We start from the raw sequence: 27,173 nt of genomic DNA, 5'->3' as shown, positions 1-27,173 counted from the left end.
GTGAGTGGCAATTTCCCCCCAAAAGTTAAATGTTTAATAAATTATTGTATTTTCTCCTTCTCAATATAGCCAACGATGGAGCATGTAAATACTTCCTTTGACTGACATGAAAACACAACAAATCTTATCTAGCGAACTTCTGAGTGGACAGCGGGAATATTCTCAATGGTCTACTCATGGACATATCGACTGCTTTTAGCATGGCTTGCCTGGAGTACCAAAGGGTGTCGATCTGAGAAAGATTAGCATTGTATACATTTCTAATACAACAAGTTATTGTAACTATAATTTAAAGTAACACTTTAATTTACTTGTTTTTAAAATAAGATAAATACTTCAAAACAGAAGTACGTGTAACTTATTTAGGCAGGTATACAAAACCAGGAGAGTTGTAAGGCTGTATCCTGCAAGCGGCAGGTGTCTCTCCCAACATGAAAACCAACCGGATTCCAAGCTGATCCTCTCCCTGTGTGGACCGACGGTGGCACCACTTCCCTCTTCCCTCCGGACTCTCGGTCTTGGACCATGGGTGTGGTCTCTACGAGTGCCATGCTCTCACAGGTGCTTTTTCTTTTGCACTTTGTTACTCTGACACTTGGCCAGTATGACATATGTAAGTCGCTGTTTAGTACGGACGATGGACCAACATGGGAGTTTTATGCGTGCCAGCCAAAACCAATGGCTATGAAGGAGTTCATGCAAATTAGGGTGGATCCTCCTGGCATCACTTGCGGCAACCCCCCGGAAAGGTTCTGTACCCTGGTAAGTTTGAATTCAGTTGGTGTAACGCCAGCACTAGTTTTATACTTAGATGATTTGTATAGGCCTACACTTTGAAGTTTTGTCTATCAAAAAGAGTGATGAAAAACTGACATGGAAGGTTTTCTAGAAATATTAGATATCGTTAGGGTATCTGATCGTAGATATGAGATGAGAAACTTTGATCTCGAACAAGATGACAGGAATAAAAGGTCTCCGGACATAAGAGTTGAAACCTACTTTCAGTAGGCTACTTGTTACTATAGTGAAAATGCAAACAAGACTTCAAAATACTATTACATTTATTTTGGAATCACTGCCTCAATAGATACACTACATGGCCAAGAGTTGGTCCCTTTGCTGCTGCAACAGCCTCCACCAACATTGCTGCGGGGAGTTGCTTCCATTCCGACAGTGGATTGCGAACTGAGATGGAACAGAGCAAATAGGCTTTTCAACGCAATAGCTTTAGCTGGTGGTAATTTGTGGAATAGACATCAGCTGGAATGCTGTTTTATCCAATCAGCATCCAGGATTAGACCCAACCGTTGTATAAACCAATAGAATAGATTAGAACAGAATAGTGCTATAGAATAACTTAATAATAAAATAAACATACTATTTATATTTTCTATAAATATTAAATATGACTAAATGAAAAAATATAGCAGCAGCAATATTCAATAAAACAAATGTTTTGCTTTGACCTGCTGTTTTCAGAATGAAACACACTAAGTCTACACTCCAGTATATCAGGTTATTTAACCAAGTAAATTTTGTCTGTCTCAAACAATATCATTAGATTAGGTTTGTTATTGTGTTTGTGCCTCCCTACAGGGACTCACACCTTGACTGATATCCTTTATTTATAACACTGTTTAACACTAGCAATATGAGTGATGCAACACCATTAGCTCATATGAATAGTAACTTTAAGGTTATAAATGTACATTTATATGTAGTATTTTGTATCCTCTAAAGCTGTAAGCTTGTGAGTGTATATATATATATATACTGTATATATATATATGGTATGCTCCTGTTTTTTGGGGAAAGTGCTGACATGGGTGAGATTAATTTCTATAAGAGAGGCTGACAATGTTGCTGTGGGAATCTAGCTGATGGCTTGATTGTAAAATAAGCAAATGTATGATTTGTCCAGCTGGGTCGTACTTTTGGAACCCATGAAGAGAGGACGATCAAACCATGATCACAAAGCATACCATGTACAATTGTATAGTATGTAATCTGAAACTCCTGGTTATCAATTGTTATATAGCCTTAGACTTGTCAATCACTCACTCTGATTTGAGCATCTGTCTTTGTGGTAAGAGACAAGTCACTTCTAACATCCTAAATATCACCAATGGTAATTATGATCATCACATTGCAACTAAACATGCAGCAATATATAGCATCCACCTGTGTAGTGGTAATCGCAGCTTTTTTTGTGCCAGATTACTAACCACACATTGGATGTGGTAGTGGAGAGGTTAGCCTGGATTTTGCCAAATTGAAGCTGGGGATAATTAGAGAGAGCTATGATGGCATGAGCCAGGTTGGGACTTTAGCCAGGATATGGGGATCATCCTATCTCTTGCTTTGAGTGATAAGGGATATTTGGAGACCACAGGATGTCCGGACAGACAGTCAGGGTTTAAGTCTCGTCCAATGAAAGGCACCCTTTGCAGGGTAGAGTCCTCATCACTCCCCCCCCAGGGGAATTTGTTCACCTTACACCCCTCAACTGGCTCTCCAACATCAATTCCAGCAGCAACTTGATTTTGCCATGCATTCTCACATCCAAGCCCTGACCAGGTCCAACCCAGCTTAGCTTTAGACGGAAGCCAGGGATGCAGCAGGATGGTGTGGCTGTTGGCATACTGGTAAGCCTACTACTTCAAGAAATGCTGATCAGCCACAATAGGATCTTTAATGACCATTGACCATTTTAACATGACAGACTTGTTGGCCTCTCTTTGGCCCCAAAGTAGTCTAGTCATGAACATTTTATGAAATGTAAAGTGGCCTCCTGTTGACTGTGCTGTTGAAGAATGAAGACTCCGTGTCGACGTGCTTCTATGGCAAGAAGCTCTTTGGTAAATTATCGTTCCTCCATTGATCTGACCATTCATCTTATGGAAAGGTAAATGTGCCATGAGTGGCCCATTAACAAAGGGCTACCCAATACAGCTAGACACAGTCACATATTTAGACTTGCCATGACTCTTACAGTGCAATATGATACAGTGTGTGGCCTATTTTACATCAATTACATGCTTTGTACTTTAGATATTGAAGGAGTGCACTCAATTGACAACGTTTTTCATGCTTTCCTTTCGGAAAGCAACATCATTGATTAGAATAAGCCATCCCCAGATTGAGTATGCTGGCTTTCGTTGGAAAGCTTTCCGGCTCATGAATGATTTAGAGCACATTTCAGCCACTAGGCCCACAGGAGATGCCGTTGCATTTTTAGTCAGTGCTTTGCCCCCCCCCCCCTCCCCGCCATGCATGATGTTAGCTGGTGGCTGGGAGGGGAGTGCACTCTGTATGTAGCATCGCTTAATGAGCAGAGGAGGGAAGGAGGGAGGGAGCTAAGCAAAACAACAAATCTCGACCCACTACTGATGTAATTATACACACATTGAAAGACGAAGAGAGGAGCCAGACAGTGTCCATAACTGAAGTGAGGCATCACTGAGCTCAAATGATTAATTACAAGGACTCTTTCAACAGTAATGGTTGCAACATATTAGATATAATCCTGCCCCACATTGCATTTGCTAATTTTAAAATGCACAAACAGCCGGAACTAAAAATAGCAGTGCAGGTTACAGCACAGCAGTGGAGTGCGCTATAGTAAGGACTTCAATTTGGTACACTATTTGCAGTAGGTTAAAATAAATGTTTAGATTAGATCATATGTCACCATATTTATCCTACCGAGTGTAGAGTTAATGTATTGTCACTAACGTGCAGCTTTGGTCAGTTTTGTCCTGTGTCATTAATTTTACATGAGTCCTGGTAGCTTCAGCCCCCGTCCTGTGCTCCCAAAGGGTAGCGATTTCATCCTGTTTTCGCTATGCCCACATGCAATAGTCTCCATTCTCCTGTTTTCATGCCACTGCAGGTCTTGGAGGATTCTTCAAAATAAGGTGTGCGTATGGTAATCCTCTGTCATCCTTTCAGGGAATTACAATATTTTTCAAAAAAGGTTTTTGATTACATTCTAATTTATGCTGATCTGAACAGCTTTTTTTTATAGTGCTATGAACATAATACAGTTTGAAATGGTGTGTGTGTGCCCGCACAGATTTAAAACAGTAGGCAGTGGCCCATGCTGGGACAGGTGAGGGTCTTGTGCGGCCTGTTTTGTCTCTGGTATAATTAGGCTGCTGTTTTCCAGATGTTGTATCAGGAGCTTCCTTCACATTCATTTTAGTCAAGCGAGGAAACGCATCTCACCAGTTGAGGGAATAGCAGCTCTAAACACTAGCTTCCCATACAGTACATGGCTTAATGCTCCCCATCTACACCAATGCAGTTGGGCATGTTTGTGGACTAAGGTACCGTCCAAATCTCTGGGCTCAACTGCCTTTCTAGTTTCATCATCCTGGTCCTTTCGTCTCGACTCGTCTCCTCTTACATGACCTCTCCTCTCCATTTCCGCAACACACACTTTCTGTCTCTTCCTCATCCTTCCCATCTATTTCGGTCAGTGCAGGTCCACAGATGTCCTTCTGATTGGACTTAACAATGTCAACTGGACTCTGACTCAGTGAATAAACTGGCCAGGTCATCTTCAGGAGAGAGGTCAGTGATCCCCAGCCACTCACAGTCAGGGTGTCTGAACCTCATCGATGGAGCTGCTTAGCTTCCTAATGCCATCAAACCACAGCTTAAAGGGGAGATCAGTGGAGGGCTTCCACTCTAGCAGAGAGGAAAAACCCTCTGTTGTCATTGAGGATAGAATGTTGGATTGTCTCAAAAACACACAAGAAACCTATTGGTCAGTGAAAGGGGATAAAAGTTCGGGGTTTTCCTCCAGTGTGTGTGCGAGAGCGAGAGATCCATTCTGAATTCCCTGCGGCTGTCACTGAGAAGTGGGCAAACAGTCTGCTTAGCACTGGGTTGCTCTTTAACTGTGACAGGAATCCAGTGTGGATAATTGCTGGAGCGGTTTAGTGGTGAAAGCCACCTGGTGTAGCAGTTGGACTGGATTTGTGTGCTCTGCAGAAGGAGGCAAGGATTGTGGGCTAAAGGTAGAAGAAGCTGAAACTCTGGCTTGGGCACCTGTTGTATGGCTCTCATAACACCATTGACATAAAGGGGAAAGAATGTACAGTACATTACCAAAAGTATGTGGACACCTGTTCGTGGAACATCTCATTCCAAAATCATGGGCATTAATATGGAGTTGGTCCCCCCTTTGCTGCCATAACAGCTTCACTCTTCTGGGAAGGCTTTCCACTAGATCAGGGGTGTCAAACTCATTCCACGGAGGGCCTTGTGTCTGCAGGTTTTTGGTCTTTCCTTTCAATAAAGCCCTAGACAACCAGGTGTGGGGAGTTCCTAACTAATTAGTGATGTTAATTCATCAATCAAGTACAAGGGTGGAGCGAAAACCCGCAGACACTCGGCCCTCCGTGGAATGAGTTTGACACCTGTGCACTAGATGTTAGAACATTGCTGCGGGGACTTGCTTCCATTCAGCCATGAGCATTAGTGAGGTCGGGCACTGATGTTGGGCAATTAGGCCTGGCTCGCAGTTGGCGTTCCAATTCATCCCAAAGGTGTTTGATGGGGTTGAGGTCAGGGCTCTGTGCAGGCCAGTCAAGTTCTTCCACACCGATCTCAACAAACCATTTCTGTATGGACCTTGCTTTGTGCATGGGGGCATTGCTATGCTGAAACAAGAAAGGGTCTTCCCCTAACTGTTGCCACAAACTTGAAAGCACACAATCGTCTAGAATGTCATTGTAATGCTGCAGTGTTAAGATTTCCCTCCACTGAAACTAAGGGGCCTAGCCTGAACCATGAAAAACAGCCCCAGACCATTATTCCTCCTCCACCAAACTTTACAGTTGGCACTATGCATTGAGGCAGGTAGCATTCTCCTGGCATCAGCCATAACCAGAGTCAAATGGTGGCGAACTTTTTTTTTTTTTTTTTTTTTTTTTTTTTTTTTTTTAACCGTTATTTTACCAGGTAAGTTGACTGAGAACACGTTCTCATTTGCAGCAACGACCTGGGGAATAGTTACAGGGGAGAGGAGGGGGATGAATGAGCCAATTGTAAACTGGGGATTATTAGGTGACCATGATGGTTTGAGGGCCAGATTGGGAATTTAGCCAGGACACCGGGGTTAACACCCCTACTCTTACGATAAGTGCCATGGGATCTTTAATGACCTCAGAGAGTCAGGACACCCGTTTAACGTCCCATCCGAAAGACGGCACCCTATACAGGACAGTGTCCCCAATCACTGCCCTGGGGCATTGGGATATTGTTTAGACCAGAGGAAAGAGTGCCTCCTACTGGCCCTCCAACACCACTTCCAGCAGCATCTGGTCTCCCATCCAGGGACTGACCAGGACCAACCCTGCTTAGCTTCAGAAGCAAGCCAGCAGTGCTATGCAGGGCACTTTACACCACCCCAGCCAGTGCTTGGCTGCTCAGCCATGGAAACCCATTTCATGAAGCTCCCAACGAACAATTATTGTGCTAACGTTGCTTCCAGAGGCACTTTGGAACTCAGTGAATTTTGCAACCGCAGAAAATATGATTTTTACTCGCTACGCGCTTCAGCACTCGGCGGTCCCATTCTGTGCGCTTGTGTGGTCTACCACTTCACAGCTGAGCCGTTGTTACTCCTAGACGTTTCCACTTCACAATAACATCACTTATAGTTGACCGGGGCAGCTCTAGCAGGGGAGAAATTTGACGAACTGACTTGTTGGAAAGGTCGCATCCTATTAAGGTGCCACGTTGAAAGTCACAGCTCTTTTGGTAAGGCCATTCTTCTGCCAATAGCCTGCCTGGAGTGCCATTTTTGAATTTTCTATTGGTTAAATTGAAACGGGCAAGTTCAATCAAGCAGATACACTATTTGAAATGTTCTCAAATAGTGTATCTGAACCCAGGTCTGGAAACCGTGTGGGTGAGGATGACTGTTGATGACAAGACGTGCGACAGTTTGCACTCAGGCCGACTAATGTGACACTGGGATTTAGAGGTCAGGGATGACCACATGGTAGGCAACCCCCCCCCCCCCCCTCATGTTAATCCATTCTGTGTGTAATCCATGTGTGTCAGTAGAGCAGTGTTACAGCTTAAGGGTGAAGTGAAACATCTACAACACTGTTGAAGCTATATAATGTTGGACTTTTAGGTATGCAACGCATTACAGTAGTCTCGCTGATCTCTTTTGGAGTGATGATGTCATTTGATTCAATGCAACACTGTAATTTACTATGTGCATTAAATTAGTGTCATTATAACCAGATTATGTGCAATTATTACCCTGTATGTAGAAATTCCCAGATGGCTATTCACCAAACAGAGCTCACAAACTGTTTAATGGGGACATATGGTGAGCATGTTAACCTGTTGGGACAAGCACACAGACATGGTCTCAGGGGGACCTGAGGTTGGCCAGATTGTTTTGGAAAATCTGTTGTTTCCCGGTTGTTTCATGTTGCTTGGGTGTATTTTTTTGGTGGGGCTAGTAGCCAATATAAGATAATGAGAATGTAACTTTTTTATTTTATCTGACTTATTTCTCATTAGCATAGACATGCAAAGAACCAAGAAATACTATTAGAAACATCAGTTGTGTAGCCTACTTTGAGTATGTGGGACCCTTTAAGGGAGTCATTCTTATAAGTCATATATTCTATGCTGAATATTAACAAAGAACTCACTCAGTGTGGATTTAGAATGTTAACAAGTGATGAGCTAGTAAATGTTTTCTATTTTCAAATGGGGAAGGGAGACGAACAGTGTTTTCCAACATTGACCAGTTTTCTTTCCCCCCTCTCCCTCTTTCAGGAGAACCCCTACCTGTGTAGTGACGAGTGTGATGCCTCCAACCCGGACCTGGCTCACCCTCCCCAGCTGATGCAGGATCGTGAGCGCAGCGGCCTCATCACCTACTGGCAGACGGTGACATGGAGCCGCTACCCGGAGCCCCTGCTGGCCAACATCTCCCTGGCCTGGAACAAGAGCCTGGAGTTGACCGACGACATTCAGGTCACCTTCGAGTATGGCCGCCCCACCATGATGGTGCTGGACAAGTCCCTAGACAAAGGGCGCACCTGGCAGCCCTACCAGTTCTACGCCGACGACTGCATGGAAGCCTTCGGCATGCCCGCTAAGCGGGTGCAGGACCTGTCGGCCACCAATGTGACGCGGGTCATCTGCACAGAGCAGTACTCTCGCTGGGTGGGCTCCAAGAACGAGAAGGTGCTACGCTTCGAGGTGATGGCACGCTTCACTATCTTCACGGGGCCCAAGCTGCTCAACATGGACAGTCTGTACACACGCATGGAGAGTATGAAGGGCCTGAGGGACTTCTTCACTTTCACCAACCTGAGACTGAGGCTGCTGAGGCCGGCCCTGGGGGGAACCTACGTCCAGAAAGACAACCTCCTCAAATACTTCTATGCCATTTCCAACATAGAGGTACCAGCCAGGTAAATACACACACCTACCTCTCTTTGCCTTATTGGACAATATCTCTTACAAAGATATTTGAGTCAGTCTATTTTGTGATCAATTGAGAAAATGCACAGTCCTAATGGTATACTGTACAGTATCTTACTCTGTACACCAGAGGAGGCTGGTGGGACGAGCTATAGGAGGACAGGCTCATTGTAATGGTTGGAATGGAATTAATGGAACAGTATCAAACACATGACTCCATTCCAGTCATCACAATGAGTTCGTCCTCCTATAGCTCCTCCCACCAGCCTCCTCTGCTCTATATTAGTGGGAAAAGAGTGCCCAATATCTTAGCTTCTGATAAGGAGCTGTGTAGGAAGTTGTCTGAAACAAAAATTGGTTTGATTCTGTTTAAGAAACGGTCACTCTCTTCCTGCTGACAGTCAATTCTATAGCAATCCAATCTTAGTGCTTAATTCAGTAACCTTTGCAAATATAAATATTGATAAACTAGTGAATTAGTCTCTCCTGGCAACATTGCATTGCCCAAACCTCCAGTAATACGAGCCGTCAATCAATAGTTATTCCTATATGTCAAATAGCAAATTGTTTTTAAAGGGAGTTGGGGATAGGGTTTAGAGGAGTTGAGTGGTCAAATGGACACATGGAGATAAGGTAAAGAGCCCATGACTGATGTTCACTGGTTTATAATGATCAGGGAATAGAGGAGATATGTTAAGCTAATACCTACCGTAAAATTGTTGTTGGACATTTTATCCATCCCTCAGTATTGGGAAGCACTTGCAGTGTCTGAATGACTGGGATGGGATGGCCTCCCTGATGGCCCATGTGTGTGTGTGTCTCAATAAATGGACTGCAAACACCAAGAGAAATGGCCTAGGGCTCTGTAATGACATCAGGCCTATCAGCACAGGGACAGAACTGCCGCCGTTGCCTCCTCCACCACCTCCCCTCCTCCTCCCCCTTTCCCCCCACCCCCTTCCTCTCCACAGCTCATTTCCCCTTGATATGAGGAGCGCAGATAATCAACCGGTGATTAAACCTAATCGGGTAGAGCAACAAAAGCCAAGGCCCCCGAATTGAGTAAGATGCAATGCTACTTGTGAGAGGCAGGCTAAATTGTTTTATAATTTCCTATTTTGATTCAATCTGATTTGAGCCTTGTTTCAGGGATTTTGTTCTGAACTCTTCTGATAATGCTTGGACATTTAGATAATGCTTGTTCACAAAGGCTGCCGTGGTAATTGATATTTCCACTGGATAGCACTCTATTTATAGCCCTATACGGAAGGAATATAGAAAATGCTGAATCATTCAATGCGAAAGATGTATCATTAGTCAGAGCAACAAACATCCTCATCAGGTTCCTTTGGCTATTGCAAAGATTCTCTGATGTAGTCCGTTCTAAGTGGTAGTTTGAAGTGGCCCCAAGGAGGAAGGACCGTAGCTTGCATGTCCCTTCGCTTGCACAAACTTCTTTGAGAAACACTGGACGAGAGCAAACCAGATGTATCTGTTTGTCCCATTCTGTCCTTGCACCGTTTTTAAAAGGATAGAACAAAAAACAAAATAAGGAAACCATCCCCAGACCTTCACTCTGGTCACTCTTAGCATACATGGGATCTTTATTTTCCTATAGGATGAAATGAATCTGTCAGCTCAAAAAACAAGTACACCACATGCACTCAAGCCTGATGCGGCAGCATCTAAATAATCACCAGCTGGGTTGGATTAAGTTGAGTAGAAGTAGAACATTACAAGTAATAATGGTGTGAAGCCTGTCTGTGTCCAGAAGGCATTTGAAAACCCTCGGTTTGTATTACACAAACACATGTCGAAATGAATAATACTGTTACAATCAGGAAACAATTAAATAAGGGGTGAAAATAGGGTTCTGTCACTGATAGGTGGATTAGGGTGAGAGTGACCCTGGTGCTCATTCTCTTGTTTGGGGATGGAGCTGTGTCAGATGTGACGGATGGCTCCAGTTGTTGGGTATAATATATTGGCATAGCCATTATCCCTCTGACCTCCTCGCCCACCTTCCTCTACTACACAATGATAGGAGACATGTCAAGCTGTCAGGAGAGACCACAGTGTCAGACAGACAGAGGCCCCACTAATGCTGTATTCATTTGCCTGTGGTCCTGTCTCAGCACCCATCACAGTGTGGAAAATGACCTTGACATAAACAACTGTTTATCACATTGAACCATTTTCCACTAAAGTTTAAGTTTCACTCACCTGTCTCAAGTTAGGGTTCCAGGGGCCAACTTTTTGCTGTTCAAATTCTTCAGAAACCATTGGGAAAATCCTTCCACGCAATCTCAGTCTAACTGAGTGGAACAGGTGATTTCCTTTGGCTGGGACTAGGGAGACACATGGTCAACCTGATTTATACAAGTGTGGAGGAATACTTGTGCGTGCTAACATGATTTATTTTCCCATAACAAGGATCCTGTGGGCAGAGCTGACAGTGGCATTGTGGCCTCTCTCTCTTTAACCTCATTCCTATCTGTTTCCTGACACCACCTCTCTCATTGGAAAACAGCTCCATGTAAAAAAAAAAAAAAATCCAAATTGAATTAAAAAAAATGTCAATACAGAAAGATAAGCTCTTACAGAGTGAATGGATTAGTGGGAGAGACAAATAGGACGGGCAGAAAAAGCGCAATATTTTCCTCCCAATCCTCCGACATAGAACCACCCACCTTTACACTTGCACCACCCCATCCCACAATGCCTGTTAATTAATAATGCAGTAATATACAAAACACAGACATGACTTTGTTAAATGTGTTCGCCAGTCTTGGAAGAGAGTTGTCCAGCCTAACATTCAGATCCACACACAGTCCAGTCGCCATTGTGTCCAGACAGTTGTCAAACGTTGTCCTCTAAGGCCCGTGTACAGTATGGAACTCTGAGTGGCTTCACTCCATTGCTGGTGTTGCTGCACTATGCTGTGACTGTGGAGGGATTTGAGTTGTAAAGGAGACTGGGTGGATCAGAGAATCCCAGAGAGTGGGTAAAAAGGACACGTGTATCCGGAACTGACTCAACTCACGGCACACTCTGAATAGATCTCTGGAAAGCAAAGAAGGGCAAATTAGATTTAAGATGATGCAATTTCAGTATAATCTCCGCACGGCTCTATTGTCTTGGGTAAAGTAAGATTAGGGATGAAGTTTGTGCACTGCTGCAACTGTATAGACACATACAGTAGTTTCTGTCATTTTTTTGCTTTGGTCTGCAATTGCTTGTGTATGATGCATGCTTTGGCCTAGTTTTGGAACAGCTTGTGCTTCTAGAGCGGAGTCATGTGCTTTAGAACAGTAGTATGAGGAAACGCGTTATGAATGTAAGGGTTGCAGGGTGGGGGTAAAGGGCCACTTAAGCAACTCATGAGAGTCTCGTGAGTATGCTTCTAAGCCCTTAAACCATCACCATCAGAGCTGTCCGTCAAATATCCAGCTATGGGTCTTGGCTATGGTGAGGGTAAGGTAACATGACCAGTGGCACTTTGTCTGGAGGAAATGGATGTCTGCCCTTTTCTGGTCTTTCTCAAAGTCCTTCGGCAGTTAATGAGTGGATGAGTTCAGGGTTGGGAAGGTTACTTTCTAAATGTAAACCATTACAGTTACTAGTTACCTGTCCAAAATTGCAATAAGTAACATAATTATGGATTACCCAAACTCAGTAAAGTAATCTAATCTTACTTTTAGATTACTTTCCCCTTAAGAGGCATTAGAAGAAGACAATGTATATTACCATTTGAACGACATCTATTGCAGGATAAATCAATGTTAGAGTTTACATAACTGGCCATAAATGGATGTTAAATTTTACTTTATGGGTTATGTACATAGCTGCAGGAAGTACAGTAGTTTGGGGGTGGGGATGCTGCGAAAAAACAAAAATTGTTGATTGAAGGGTGGAAGGTGGGGGGGATGCAGGACAAAAAATATTGCTCGCACTGAAGACGTCTATATCAGTCCGCTAATACAAGACTAGTAAAGGCTTTTGTGTTTTACTTTTTTTTTATTACTATATATATTTTAGTATTTACCAGCATTTGTAACTTCTGTCTGATAATTATCTGTACAGGACAGCTCATCTAATAATACTTGTGAAATATGAAATGCTTGCTTGATATACGTTTTCCGTGGGAATCGAACCCACAACCCTAGCATTGCAAGAGCCATGCTCGGCCAACTGAGCCACATTATCACATCACAAGCCACTTGAAGTCTCAATGTACTCAATTACTGTATTGTGCGTTGTTTTTCTTCATGGTGATGCAAAGTCTACAGGTACAAACCTCGATGACAATACACTAATGTACATTTACGTTAAGTAGTTTCTAAGGATGGTAAATTTAATACTGCACAAAAAGTGGTTGTTTTCCATGTTATTTGATCCAAAAATAATAATAATTTGATGTGGATGGTTTGTGTCTTTTCCCATAACTTTGCACCTTTTTGATGTAAGTGTTTGAAGACAGGGTTTTGTTCTTTCTGGATCCCATTAGAATGACAATCACAGAGAAAGGGACAGGGCAACAACTCTTACAATTCCAACTATTGAATCCTGCAAGATACTGCTCTTAAATATACAACTACCATGTGGAGATGCTGAAAAAATGTTTTTGTCCACGCTACGTATATCTATATCGGTCCTCACATAGTAGTAAAGGACTAGTGCACTATTTTTGTGAAAAATATTTTCAACAAATAATAATATATATTTGTATTAATATGTGACCGACCGCCTCGATTCGGTATTATGTAGCAACAGTTGAAATTGTGTTTTTATCATTGGATAAAAGTAGAGACTCAGAGCTAGAAAATGGAATATCACACACTGCAGTTGAGGAACAATGGGAAAGTAATTCTGCTTTGAAAGATGATAAACGTGTAAACCCCACTTTTGAGAAAACGGGCCTTGACTGTTTTAGTACACCTACTGGAGAGCTCTTTGTCTACTCCCATCTCTTTAAGCATTCAGATGTGAGGCCATGTGGTAAACACACGCTATATCAAATCAAATCTAGGTTTATTTGTCACATGCACAGGATACAGAAGGTGTAAATGGTACAGTGAAGTGGTTACATTATTAGATAACGCTTACGTGTCTTAATCGATGGGTCATGTGAAGGAGATGCTATAACCACCCCTCAGCCACATCTAGCTAAGTGGATGGGTCACTATTGTCTGGCCGAAGTGGAGTCTTTTGTTTAGACATGTAGCTAGCTAGTTAAACAATGAACTGGAACAATCCCAACTCACACTACTACTAATACAAACATTGTCATAGCTGTAGTATGAATCTGCAGGTAGCTAAAGCTAACAAGCTATGTTCAATGTTAGCTAGCTAACATGAGGCTATAACTAGCAATGCAAATGGATTTCTGATTAGAATAATATTACTACACAGATCATACATGTAACGTTATCGAGCCAGAAAGCTAGCATTTTCTAGCTAACTAACAGTACGCTTTCACTTGAAATAAAAATGAACAACTTTCTGACAAAATTAGAAACGTATCACAAAATGTAGCTAGACTCTTACTCGTGTACATGGATGAAAGGACTGTCAACACATACTGAACAGCTCACATTATTGACAGAAGCATACTACATGGCAGACCAATCCAAACTCATTTCCCGGCATGCCCAGCCCATTCATTATCTCAGCCAATCATGGCTAGCGGGAAGGTTCCTGTCTTTTTCCGTGGCTAAACCAACTAGGCTCGTAATTTAACAATTCTACACCTATTTATGGATAGAATACAAGTTTGTTATTAAGACACATGAAAGTTCACATGTTCCAGAAGGCATTTCTGCCAAAAAATGCATGTTGATTAAAAAATACATGTTTATGTTCAAATGCCACTGCTGTAAAGTAGTGACGTACCTATGTCCTGAAACGAGAGACATATTTTTTTTTAAATCAAATTTTTCAAGGGGTGCTGCAGCACCCTCAGCACATTTACTTCCCGCGGCTATGGTTGTATAGGCTTCTAACCCATTTCTTTCCACTTCAATACAGATAAAATTATTAGGTTATATATATATATAAAATAATAATAAAGTCTGTCAAATTTCCATCCATTCCAATTAATGAAATACCCCTTGATCTACAAGAATAGGACTTGGAAATATAGATTAGTCTCAATGTTTCCCTGAACATAATCCAAAAATGATGGAATGGCATGCTTTGAGCACTACTGAAAAGTGCCATTTGCATGAAGTGAAACGTGAATGCCATATGCTGTATTTGCTATTGGTTTATTGTTTACGTTTTTGTTGGTGACACCATAGAATTAGAATACTTCATTCATTTAATTGGATCTCTATGGGTGACACTTTGATATCTCGATAATTTACAATTCTTGAAGTCTGTCAAAGGTGAATGAGTTTAAGCATATGTCCGTTAGGCTTTTTGGATATATATATATATTTTTTATCAGCATGACTTAGATTGAGCAATAAAATCCCGAGTAGTGGTGCATGGGTAAAATCACTGGGGAAGCCAAGCCAGAAAAAAAGCCATATTGCCATATTAATTGCGTTGTTTGCTCTATAACCTGTTAGTTCATATGCCTTGCAATTGTGATATATAGGCCTAAGGCCAAGACAATAAGAAGACACAGTGGCAGAAGAAATTCAACCACACCTTTGTTTCCTCACAAAACCACGGAGCAACCTCTGTCCGGTGAAGTCCACAAAGCATTTTACATGTAACAAACGGGTACATGACCTACAGCATCGTCAAGCAAGTGTTCATCTAAAATGACATACCCATATCTAACTGCCTGTAGCTCAGGACCCAAAGCAAGGATATGCATATTCTTGGAACCATTTGAAAGGAAACACTTAGAAGTTTGTGGAAATGTTAAATTAATGTAGGAGAATATAACACATTAGATCTGGTAAAAGATAATGCAAACAAAAAAAACATATTTTCAAAAAAAAAAAATTCATCTTTGAAATGCAAGAGAAAGGCCAAACATTGATAGGATTTTAGGTGTAATTTAGATGTTGTCCACAAGAGGCAGCAGTGTCTGTGCAAAGTTTCAAACTGATCCAATGTAGAATTACATTACTACACCACATGTTATATCAATTGGTCAATTTATACATTTTCGAGTACATAACTACAGAGAACATACAACCATACTATTGTAATAAAAACGTTACGTTTACACTCTCCCAGGAATGTCATACATGACATTTCCTACAGAAAATATGTTACCTTCACACATCTAGATGGCCGAGGTGGAGCCAGAGACAGCAGTGGGGTCAAATGGAAGAATCCAGTTCTTACATTTTGAATAAAAAAATTCAAACAAAACTACACCTCATTTTATCTCTGGGACCATCAGGATGACAAATCAGAGCAAGATTACTGAATGTAAGTACATTATTTACCTTCAGAGGTGAATGTATCAAGCCAGTTGCCATGATAAGTGTTTTGTTGTTGTGCACTCTCCTCAAACAATAGCATGGTATTTATTATTTTAATAGCTACTGTAAATTGGAAACTGCAGTTAGACTAACAATAATTTAAGCTTTCTGCCCATATAAGACATGTCTATGTCCCAGAATTGGCTGTTTACAATGTCGTTCTAGTCACATTATTGCATATTGAGCAACTACCGTCCTGGTTTCGGGACACCGATCCCATAGAGGTAAAGATATGACATTTTTCGAGTACATTTTTTTTGTTTGTGTCCTAGGCTATCTGGCTGAAACACTTGCTTGCTAGCTAGCCTAACTTCACTTTTATTGGCAATGTTAGCTAGTTAAATTACATCTAGCTACATACTGAACATACCGGGGCACAATGTATGAATTTATGGATGGATCAGAATGACTGTTATAATTAGTGGCCAGTGCGAAAAATTAAGTAAAACCACAAGTCCAAAGCCATGGATGGAGATTGTGATAATTTAGGAAATGGACAATTTTGGCTAGCTAGCCATAGGACAACAACACGACGAGATGCAACAATTAAAGTTGTTTCTGTCATTGATATACAGTGGGGCAAAAAAGTATTTAGTCAGCCACCAATTGTGCAAGTTCTCCCACTTAAAAAGTTGAGAGAGGCCTGTAATTTTCATCATAGGTACACTTCAACTATGACAGACAAAATGAGAAAAGAAATCCAGAAAATCACATTGTATGATTTTTAATGAATTTATTTGCAAATTATGGTGGAAAATAAGTATTTGGTCACCTACAAACAAGCAAGATTTCTGGCTCTCACAGACCTGTAACTTCTTCTTTAAGATGCTCCTCTGTCCTCCACTCGTTACCTGTAATAATGGCACCTGTTTGAACTCGTTATCAGTATAAAAGACACCTGTCCACAACCTCAAACAGTCACACTCCAAACTCCACTATGGCCAAGACCAAAGAGCTGTCAAAGGACACCAGAAACAAAATTGTAGACCTGCACCAGGCTGGGAAGACTGAATCTGCAATAGGTAAGCAGCTTGGTTTGAAGAAATCAACTGTGGGAGCAATTATTAGGAAATGGAAGACATACAAGACCACTGATAATCTCCCTCGATCTGGGGCTCCACGCAAGATCTCACCCCATGGGGTCAAAATGATCACAAGAACATTGAGCAAAAATCCCAGAACCACACGGGGGGAACTAGTGAATGACCTGCAGAGAGCTGGGAACAAAGTAACAAAGTCTACCATCAGTAACACACTACGCCGCCAGGGACTCAAATCCTGTAGTGCCAGACGTGTCCCCCTGCTTAAGCCAGTACATGTCCAGGCCCGTCTGAAGTTTGCTAGAGAGCATTTGGATGATCCAGAAGAAGATTGGGAGAATGTCATATGGTCAGATGAAACCAAAATAGAACTTTTTGGTAAAAACTCAACTCGTCGTGTTTGGAGGACAAAGAATGCTGAGTTGCATCCAAAGAATACCATACCTACTGTGAAGCATGGGGGTGGAAACATCATGCTTTGGGGCTGTTTTTCTGCAAAGGGACCAGGACGACTGATCCGTGTAAAGGACAGAATGAATGGGGCCATGTATCGTGAGATTTTGAGTGAAAACCTCCTTCCATCAGCAAGGGCATTGAAGATGAAACGTGGCTGGGTCTTTCAGCATGACAATGATCCCAAACACACCGCCCGGGCAACGGAGTGGCTTCGTAAGAAGCATTTCAAGGTCCTGGAGTGGCCTAGCCAGTCTCCAGATCTCAACCCCATAAATCTTTGGAGGGAGTTGAAAGTCCGTGTTGCCCAGCAACAGCCCCAAAACATCACTGCTCTAGAGGAGATCTGCATTGAGGAATGGGCCAAAATACCAGCAACAGTGTGTGAAAACCTTGTAAAGACTTACAGAAAACATTTGACCTCTGTCATTGCCAACAAAGGGTATATAACAAAGTATTGAGAAAATTTTGTTATTGACCAAATACTTATTTGCCACCATAATTTGCAAATAAATTCATAAAAAATCCTACAATGTGATTTTCTGGATTTTTTTTCTAATTTTGTCTGTCATAGTTGAAGTGTACCTATGATGAAAATTACAGGCCTCTCATCTTTTTAAGTGGGAGAACTTGCACAATTGGTGGCTGACTAAATACTTTTTTGCCCCACTGTATATACTAACACAGTTGCACGGAGTGTAGTAACAGTTTGTGGAATTATGTTGACTCAGCACTTGATATTGCCTGTGAACTTTGTTGCTGGTCTTGCTCAGTATTATTTTCTTCATCAAGGCACATGATCTTTTCCTTTGTATTCTCAACAATTTGTCTTCAGAAATGGACCATTCTAGACAATGTAGCTATGTGAAATGCATTATGTGCATGTTTTATTATTTCTATGCATAACTTTAATTTGAAATCATTTTAATAAGGAGTGACTGTCTGGTCCCACTGAATGTACAGTATATCAGCATAGTAGATACTGTATGTTCACAAATGCATCTATTTGTTTCTCTCTCTAAAGCCTAGTTTTCCACCAGTTCTTTTCTCGCTGTGTTCCCCTGTAGGGGAGTAGCCTATTGTATGACTGATGATGCTCTGTCCAGGCTTAGGAGGATAACAGAGTTAACCCGTCCATGCTTTCTGCGCTGTTGGTCTCAACTTTGCTTTGGGTTGCAGATGAATTATGAAAATAGAAAAACGCTGCTCGCGGTCTGGTACTCCAACACTTACAGGACAACCCTAATGCGGCTAATGAAATTAACATTTCAGGGGGCTGGAATATGAGTAACTATTGCTGTCATCTCAGGAAGTAAGCTCTGTTTGAGTGGAGAACAGCACCCTCCCTCCTTCCTTCCCACCCTCGCTCTCAACCTCCCTCCCTCCCTCCTTCCCTCCCTCGTTCCCTCTCCCTCTCCTGCTCTGCAGTGTTGTCTATTTCTGTAGGATCCTCATTACCCAATGAGATGAAACAGCCCTTTTAAACTGTACGCTTCTGGTGTGTCAATTTATTAGAGAAATTGTGATCATTTGACTAGCTTTGCATTGTCACTCAGCAGGTTAGTGCTAATTTTAGGTCTTTTATCGTTATAGTTTACCGTCAAACTCTATCCTCCAGGTAGCTTAAGTAAGAGGCAACGCTAAGGGAGGATATCAGGATGAGCACAGTTTTTATTTGTAGGGGGAAATATTTATACATACATTTACAAGGGCCAAATTGAGGGAGTGAAACATAATTTGAAGTGAAGAGCGGTTTGTTATCCCAATGATGCCAGTATCTTCAAAGGTTACTGGGCGGGCAATTTGTCTCTGAGGAAGGAGCTGGGATATCTGGGTTTTATGCAGCAACGTTTGCGGGGAAGGGATATTTGAAAGGCTGCTGAGTGTGGGATCCTCCTTGTATGCTAACAGCACCTCAGGCGTAAATATTGTGGCAGCCTGCATGGATCCCATGCCTCCAGTGTCCCAAACAAAAATGGGGTGTCCTTGCCAGGCAAACGGAATATTTCAGCAGCACGATGTCCCTCATCAAATTTTCATCTGCCCATTTCAATGATGAGGCAGACTAATTTTGGTGCAGCTCCATCACAGCAGAACTGTGGTCAGCCAACCTGTCCATCCATCCTTTAATGAACAAGAGCATATGGTTCATTATCATTACTATCACCCTCATTGCCAGGATGTACTGTATAGCTCAAAGCAGTGATAGGCCACATACAGGACCCGGTAAGGTTGTGACCTGGTAAGGCCATCAGCTTCTATCTCAAGGCCAACAGACTGTTAAATAGCCATCACTAGCCGGCTACCATCCGGTTACTCAACCCTGCACCTTAGAGGCTGCTGCCCTATATACATAGACATGGAATCACTGGTCACTTTAATAATGGAACACTAGTCACTTTAATAATGTTTACATACTGCTTTACTCATCTCATATGTATATACTGTTTTCTATTCTACTGTATTTTAGTCAATGCCACTCCGACATTGCTCGTCCTAATATTTATATATTTCTTAATTCCATTCTTTTACTTTTAGATGTGTGTGTATTGTTGTGAATTGATATATACTACTGCACCGTTAGATACTACTGCACTGTTGGAGCTAGGAACACAAGCATTTCGACTACACCCTCAATAACATCTGCTGAATATGTGTATGTGACCAATAAAATGTGGTTTGATTTGATGTGTCTGACACGGGCATACAGATTTTTTTGGTGTGCTTGTGTCACATAGGCGGCAGGTAGCCTAGTGGTTAAGAGTGTTGAGCTCGTAATTGAAAGGTTGCTGGTTCGAATCTCTGAGCCAACTAGATGAGAACTGTTTGCTTAAGCAAGGTACTTAACCCTAATTGCGCCTGTATGTCGCTCTGTATAAGAGTGTTTTCTAAATTACTTAAATGTAAAACGCAGAGGGGGTTCAGACACTGTGTCAAATTAGAACGATAATAATTCCTTTGTCATATTACACTTCATTTAGTGTAGATAGAAATAGTACAGATTCACATTGTGTTTTTATGGGAGTAGTGAAATGGATTCAGTCCCTAACGGTCCCTGCTGTGGACAGTTGCGCTGCAGGTGCTTTTACAACATTCTGGTCATAATTGGCAGAACCCCACAGAGCCTCAACCCATGGAGCCCACAAATTAATTATGCAAGGAGCCTTTTATTTTCCCAGTGTCCTTTAACTATTTTGATGTGCTCAGAGAAATTTAAAGCCAACTCCCTTTCTACAGCTCCACTTTGTCTACACTTCTCACTTACACTAATGTGTCTATATCTCTGCCTATCTGCATATCCCTTCGGGGAAAAGGAGCTGCGCTTTGCATTTGACTTCCACCCTTGTTCGTTGGGAGTGCAGGAGAAGGCGTTTTTTTTCTTTCTCAGCATCCTGTGTAAATAATTTACAGGAGCTGTCCATGCCAAAGCTTTCAAGGTCATTTGAAATTGGTATTTAAAGAGCCAGCGGCGTGAAGGGCTGCTGCTCCCCTCATGGGGTAGTGCTCCCCGGGACGTTCTGGTGCCCACCAACCCTTAAACTGCAAAATCCTCCGGGAGGGGGCAAAGGTGGAAAATGTTGAGAAAAGGTCTCCCGTAGCTGTCTCCGAGTTGGTTGGGGATCCAGTGCTCTCGCGGGTATTGGAGGGAAACAGCAGGGTTTTATTTTCTCCTTATATCATAAGTTCCTCAGAGCACAGTGAAAGAGAAAAGAGAGAAATGGCAAAAAGCATGTGAAGCAATGAACTCTCTGACTGCATCTGCTGCCAAGGGGCTAGCAGCATTCTAGAGCTGCAGTACCTCAGATCCCCTATAGGAATGTATAGTAGATATAGGGAAAGGGAAGGGGCTGTTAGTGAGGTGAAATGGTACCTCCATTGGAGAGCTGTTGTGTGAACCCTGAGCAGCTTATCATTAGCGGAGGTCAGAAATCATCTGGTCCCAGTCATGGATCAGGACCAAGCAGAAAAGGATGTTTGAAGCCAATTATACATGTTTGGCTCTTCAAAGCCTATGGAGACAACCTGCACACCTGCAAACCAATATCAGGAGCCATACAATGTTGCTCCTAGACTACCAATACAGGCCTACAGAATGAAGTCATGTTATTTTTTGACCCTCTCAGATTCATTGATCATCCCAATAGTCAGGTGAAGCCCACTCTATAACTGCATCATGGTGGTTATGAGCCTAGTTGTCCCAGCTGAGTAGTAGGTCAGAAACAGTAATTGTTTTCTTGGTTGAAAAATCCTTTCTCTCCAAAGAAGAAGTGAGTCTTAACAGCTGTAATAATGACAGATGTGGCCCCCTCTGTGCAGGAGGGTACCTCGCAGGGCACCATTTGTCCCCGTCTCCTCTCCATCCATTCTTATTTGGGACTAAGCTAGTCATCATGAGTCACTGGCAGTGAGCGCCCGGCAAATTAAACTAAATAGTGTGGGATTCTCACGAGAGGAGTTGAGGAAATAAATAAAGCTCCCATTAACGGCAGCTCCCAGCTGTAAGTGAGCAGAGCATGCCACTCTACACCAGCCTTTTATCTGTCTATCCACATTTGTTTAGCGCTTGCTGTTATTTACTCACCTAAATGCTGCATTTCTCATCTCCAGCAGATGCAAGCTTTTTTTGTTTATCGTCTTGAAAGGGGGGCTGGTGGCTCTGGCTCGCCAACGCTAATACACATTCAGCTATTTATAGGCTGTGATTATGTCATTCTATTTCGGCGGATTAAAAAACAGTACTGTTCAAGTCTTCCTGTGTTTCCAATTGCTACTGACTTAATACGTAACGTCTCCTCCAGTCAACCTGTCCTGTGCGTGGTAATCGTTGTGTGGCCGAGCCATATGTAGAATGTACGGTACTGTTCCTTCTTCCACTCCAGATGGCCGGATGGGGGTTTGATGCTGGCCCAATAGCAGGGCTTGGCTGGCCTGTAACATGAGCTCATGAGCCCAGACAGTGGGGGGGTTTGCCCTGCAGCAACCGGATATAGCTGCCCTGGTTCTGGAAAGGAAGGAGGGCATTTTCCTCAGAGAACACACTAGTGAGGCTCCATACACACTCATAAGGGGGGGGCGGAAATTGACAACAGTGCAATTTCCGCACACTGATTTTGCTCGTGAAAATCTAACATGGTCTCAGTAATGAATGACTCACTATGGATAGATGATCTATGAGTGTGTGTGTGGGGGTGCGTGTGTGTGTGTCGGTCACACCCACTGCGTGAAGGCAGGATACTTCCTGAATGTAGAGCGCAGTGTGAACAGAGCCATTAATATACAGTATATTCTCTTTTCCGCAGCCACCCCCATGCTTCAGTGACTTATAGGCTTTGAAGGCCTTAAAGGAAAAGAGGAAAATAGTGTTTTTTTTAGTCAAAGATAGAGCCGCCTTGTCCATACTGTCCTTTACAGTATAACAAATGATTCCTTGGCTCGCTCCCCTTTTTTAATCAAGGGGCTTTACTGTCCACTTTGCACTTTTTGTGAGGCATCAATAATTTAGAATATTCACTGTGATGCATACCAATCTGCCTACTAGTGTGTGTGCGCATTGCATAGTGTTTCACAGCCCATAACTAAGCACATTTAGAATATGCCAGCAGGCATTTATTCTGCCATCAGACAAGACAGGTTTCTTTTGCATCAGATTTCTTTTGTTTAGAGTGCCCTTTCTCCGGGAAACGCTACAGTCAGGGATCGGGCTTGGGTAGGGTCTGTGTCATTCAATATGCAACAGTGGCTTTCTTACAGAAATAGGGGACCTGCCAGTGGATGCAAATATCTTGTACATTTAACATGTTCGACGTTCATGTATTATTTGTAAGCATAAATGGTGGAGGAGGATGGAAAATGTTCCTGTGAACGCCGGAAATAGCTCGGGAAGGACTCCTGTATTCGGTTCAGACATCTGTGGGTAGCTTCAACATTAAATGTTTCGAGCTGTCTTTGCGAAATAGTTGGCAAGGAAGTTCTATGAGCACGTTAAAGGTCCAATGCAGCCGTTTTTTTAATCTCATTATCAAATAATTTCTGCTTAACAATGCTAGCACAGATTGGAATGTGTTCCGTGATTCATCTGATGGCATTGAGGAGTTAGTCACCCGCTTCATTAATAGGTGCATCAACGACATTGTCCGAACTGTGACCGTACGTACACATCCCAACCAGAAGTCATGGATTACAGGCGACATCCCCACTGAGCTAAGGCTAGAGCTGCCAATTTCAAGGAGCGGGACACTAATCCGGACGTTTATTTAAGAAATTGCGCTACGCCCTCCGACGAACCATCAAACAGGCAAAGTGTCAATACATGTCTAAGACCGAATCCTACTATACTGGCTCTGACGCTCGTCGAATGAGGTAGGGCCTGCAAACTATCACAGATGGGAAAGGGAAACCCAGCCACGAGCTGCCCAGTGAAGCACCAGCTGTTCCGGATGACTGTGTAATCAAGCTCTCCGTAGCCGATGTGAGTAAGACCTTTTAAATAGGTTAACATTCACAAGGCCGCAGGGCTAGATGGATTACCAGGACGTGTACTTAGAGCATGCACTGACCAGCTGGCAAGTGTCTTCACTGACATGTTCAACCTCTCCCTGACCCAGTCTGTAAAACCTACATGTTTCAAGCAGACCACCATAGTCCTTGTGCCCTAGAACGCCAAGGTAACCTGTCTAAATGACTACCGCCCCGTATCACTCACATCTGTAGCCATGAAGTGCTTTGAAAGGCTGGTCATGGCTTACATAAACACCATCATCCCAGACACACTAAACTCACTCCAATTCGCATACCACCTCAATAGATCGACAGATGACGTAATGTCTATTGCACTCCACACTGCCCTTTCCCAACTGGACAAAAAGAACACCTACGTGAGAATGCTGTTCATTGACTACAGCTCAGCGTTCAACACCATAGTGCCCTCAAAGCTCATCACACCACTAAGGAGACTGAACACCGCCCTCTGCAACTGGATCCTGGACTTCCTGACGGGCCACTCCCAGGTGGTGAGGGTAGGCAACAACACATTCACCACGCTAACCCTCAACACGAGGTGCGTGCTGAGTCCCCTCCTGTACTCCCTTTACACCCACGACTGCGTGGCCGCATATGGCTCCAACAACATTAAGTTTGCAGACAACACGACGGTAGTAGGCCTGATCACCAACAACGATGAGACAGCCTATAGGAATGAGATCAGACACCTGGCAGTGTGGTGCCAGGAAAACAACCTCTCCCTCAACGTCAGCAAGACAAAGGAGCTGATCGTGGACAACAGGAAACGGAGGGCCGAGCACACCCCCATTCAACGAGACAGGGCTGTAGTTGAGAGGGTTGAGAGCTTCAAGTTCCTCGGTGTCCACATCACTAAGGACCTATTATGGTCCAAACACACCAACACAGTCATGAAGAGGGCACGACAATGCCTCTTCCCCCTCAGGAGGCTGAAAAGATTTGGTATGGGCCCTCAGATCCTCAAAAAGTTCTATAGTTGCACCATTGAGAGCATTTTGACTGGCTGCATCACCGCTTGGTATGGCAACTACAGAGGGTACTGTATACGGCCCAATACATCACTGGGGCCAGGACCTCTATAACAGGCTGTATCAGAGGAAGGCCCTAAAAATTGTCTAAAACTCCCCTCACCCAAGTCATAGACAGCTCTCTCTGCTACCGCAGGGCAAGCGGCACTGGAGCGCCATGTCTGGGACCAAAAGACTCCTGAACAGGCCTCCCGGGTGGCGCAGTGGTCTAGGGCACTGCATCGCAGTGCTAACTGCGCCACCAGAGTCTCTGGGTTCGCGCCCAGGCTCTGTCGCAGCCGGCCGCGACCGGGAGGTCCGTGGGGCGACGCACAATTGGCATAGCGTCGTCCGGGTTAGGGAGGGTTTGGCCGGTAGGGATATCCTTGTCTCATCGCGCTCCAGCAACTCCTGTGGCGGGCCGGGCGCAGTGCGCGCTAACCAAGGGGGCCAGGTACACGTTGTTTCCTCCGACACATTGGTGCGGCTGGCTTCCGGGTTGGAGGCGCGCTGTGTTAAGAAGCAGTGCGGCTTGGTTGGGTTGTGCTTCGGAGGACGCATGGCTTTCGACCTTCGTCTCTCCCGAGCCCGTACGGGAGTTGTAGCGATGAGACAAGATAGTAATTACTAGCGATTGGATACCACGAAAAATTGGGGAGAAAATGGGATAAAAAAAAAAAAGAAGAAAAAAAAGACTCCTGAACAGCTTCTACCCCCAAGCCATAAAACTGCTGAACAGTTAATGTAATGGTTACCTGGGCAAAATGTTAATTTAAAAAACAATTTAAACACTATCCTGCACTGGCTCTATGCACACTCACTGGACTCTACCCACACACTCACACATACTACACTGTCACTCTAACACACACATACACATACACATACTGCACACACACGCACACACACTACATATGCTCACACACACACACACACACACACACACACACACACACATATTGACGCCACACACACACACACTCAGACACACTTTCACACCCTTCACATATGCTGCTGCTACTATGTTTATTATCTATCCTGATTGCCTAGTCAATTTTTACCCCTGCCTAAGGTACAGTGCATTCGGAAAGTATTCAGACCGCTTCACCTTTTCCACATTTTGTTACATAACAGCCTTATTCTAAAATGGATTAACAATTTTTTTTCTCATCAATGTACACACTATAACCCATAATGACAAAACAAAAAAAACATTTTTAGAAATGTTTGCAAATCTATTAAAAATAAAAAACAGAAATGCTTTATTCACATAAGTATTCAGACCCTTTGCTATGAGACTCGAAATTGAGCTCAGGTGCATCCTGTTCCCATTGATCATCCTTGAGATGTTTCTACAACTTGATTGAAGCCTTCCTGTGGTAAATTCAATTGATTGGACATGATTTGGAAAGGCACTCACACTGTCAACTGTGGGATCTTATGAAGACAGGTATGTCAGAGCAAAAAACAAGCCATGAGGTCGAAGGAATTGAGCTCCAAGAGCTCCAAGACCGGATTGTGAGCTCCAAGACCGGATTGTGTCAAAGCACAGATTTGGGGAAGGGTATTAAAAAGGTCGGCAGCATTGAAGGTCCCCAATAACTAAATGTCCATCATTCTTAATTGGAAGGAGTTTGTAAACACCAAGACTCTTCCTAGAGCTGGACAACCATCTCTGCAGCACTCCACCATTCAGGCCTTTATGGTAGAGTGGCCAGATGGAAGCCACTCCTCAGTAAAAGGCACATGACAGCCCGCTTGGGGTATGCCAAAAGCACCTAAAGGACCATGAGAAACAAGATTCTGTGGTCTGATGAAACCAAGATTTTGGCCTGAATGCCAAGCGTCATGTCTGGAGGAAACCAGGCACCGCTCATCACCTGGCCAATACCATCCCTATGGTGAAGCATGGTGGTGACAGCATCATGTTGTGGGGATGTTTTTTAGCGGCAGGGACTGGGAGAATAGTCAGGATCGGGGAAAGATTAACGCAGCAAAGTACAGAGAGATCCTTGATAAAAAGCTACTCCAGAGCGCTCAGGACCTCAGACTGGGGAGAAGGTTTACCTTTAGACAGGACAACAACCCTAAGCACATAGCCAAGTCTCTGAATTTCCTTGAGTGGCCCAGCCAGAGCCCAGACTTGAACCCAATCCAACATCTCTGGAGAGACCTGAAAATAGCTGTGCAGCAACATCCATCCTGACAGAGCTTGAGAGGATCTGCAGAGAACAATGGGAGAA

General features: G+C 43.2%; 1 protein-coding gene across 1 annotated transcript in view; it reads left to right on the top strand.

Annotated features, from left to right (window-relative positions):
* Positions 1 to 27,173, top strand: part of LOC129825988 (netrin-G2-like) — a 52,462-nt gene that overhangs the window by 1,479 nt on the left and 23,810 nt on the right. Inside the window, exons 2-3 of the mRNA XM_055886209.1 lie at positions 70 to 762; positions 7,813 to 8,456. Coding sequence (XP_055742184.1) covers positions 526 to 762; positions 7,813 to 8,456 — 881 coding nt within the window. The 5' untranslated portion in view covers positions 70 to 525. The remainder of the gene's footprint in view (positions 1 to 69; positions 763 to 7,812; positions 8,457 to 27,173) is intronic.

Source organism: Salvelinus fontinalis, chromosome 28 (assembly GCF_029448725.1).
Source record: "Salvelinus fontinalis isolate EN_2023a chromosome 28, ASM2944872v1, whole genome shotgun sequence".
Taxonomy (NCBI): Eukaryota; Metazoa; Chordata; class Actinopteri; order Salmoniformes; family Salmonidae; genus Salvelinus; species Salvelinus fontinalis.
This window is presented reverse-complemented; position numbering and strand designations above follow the sequence as displayed.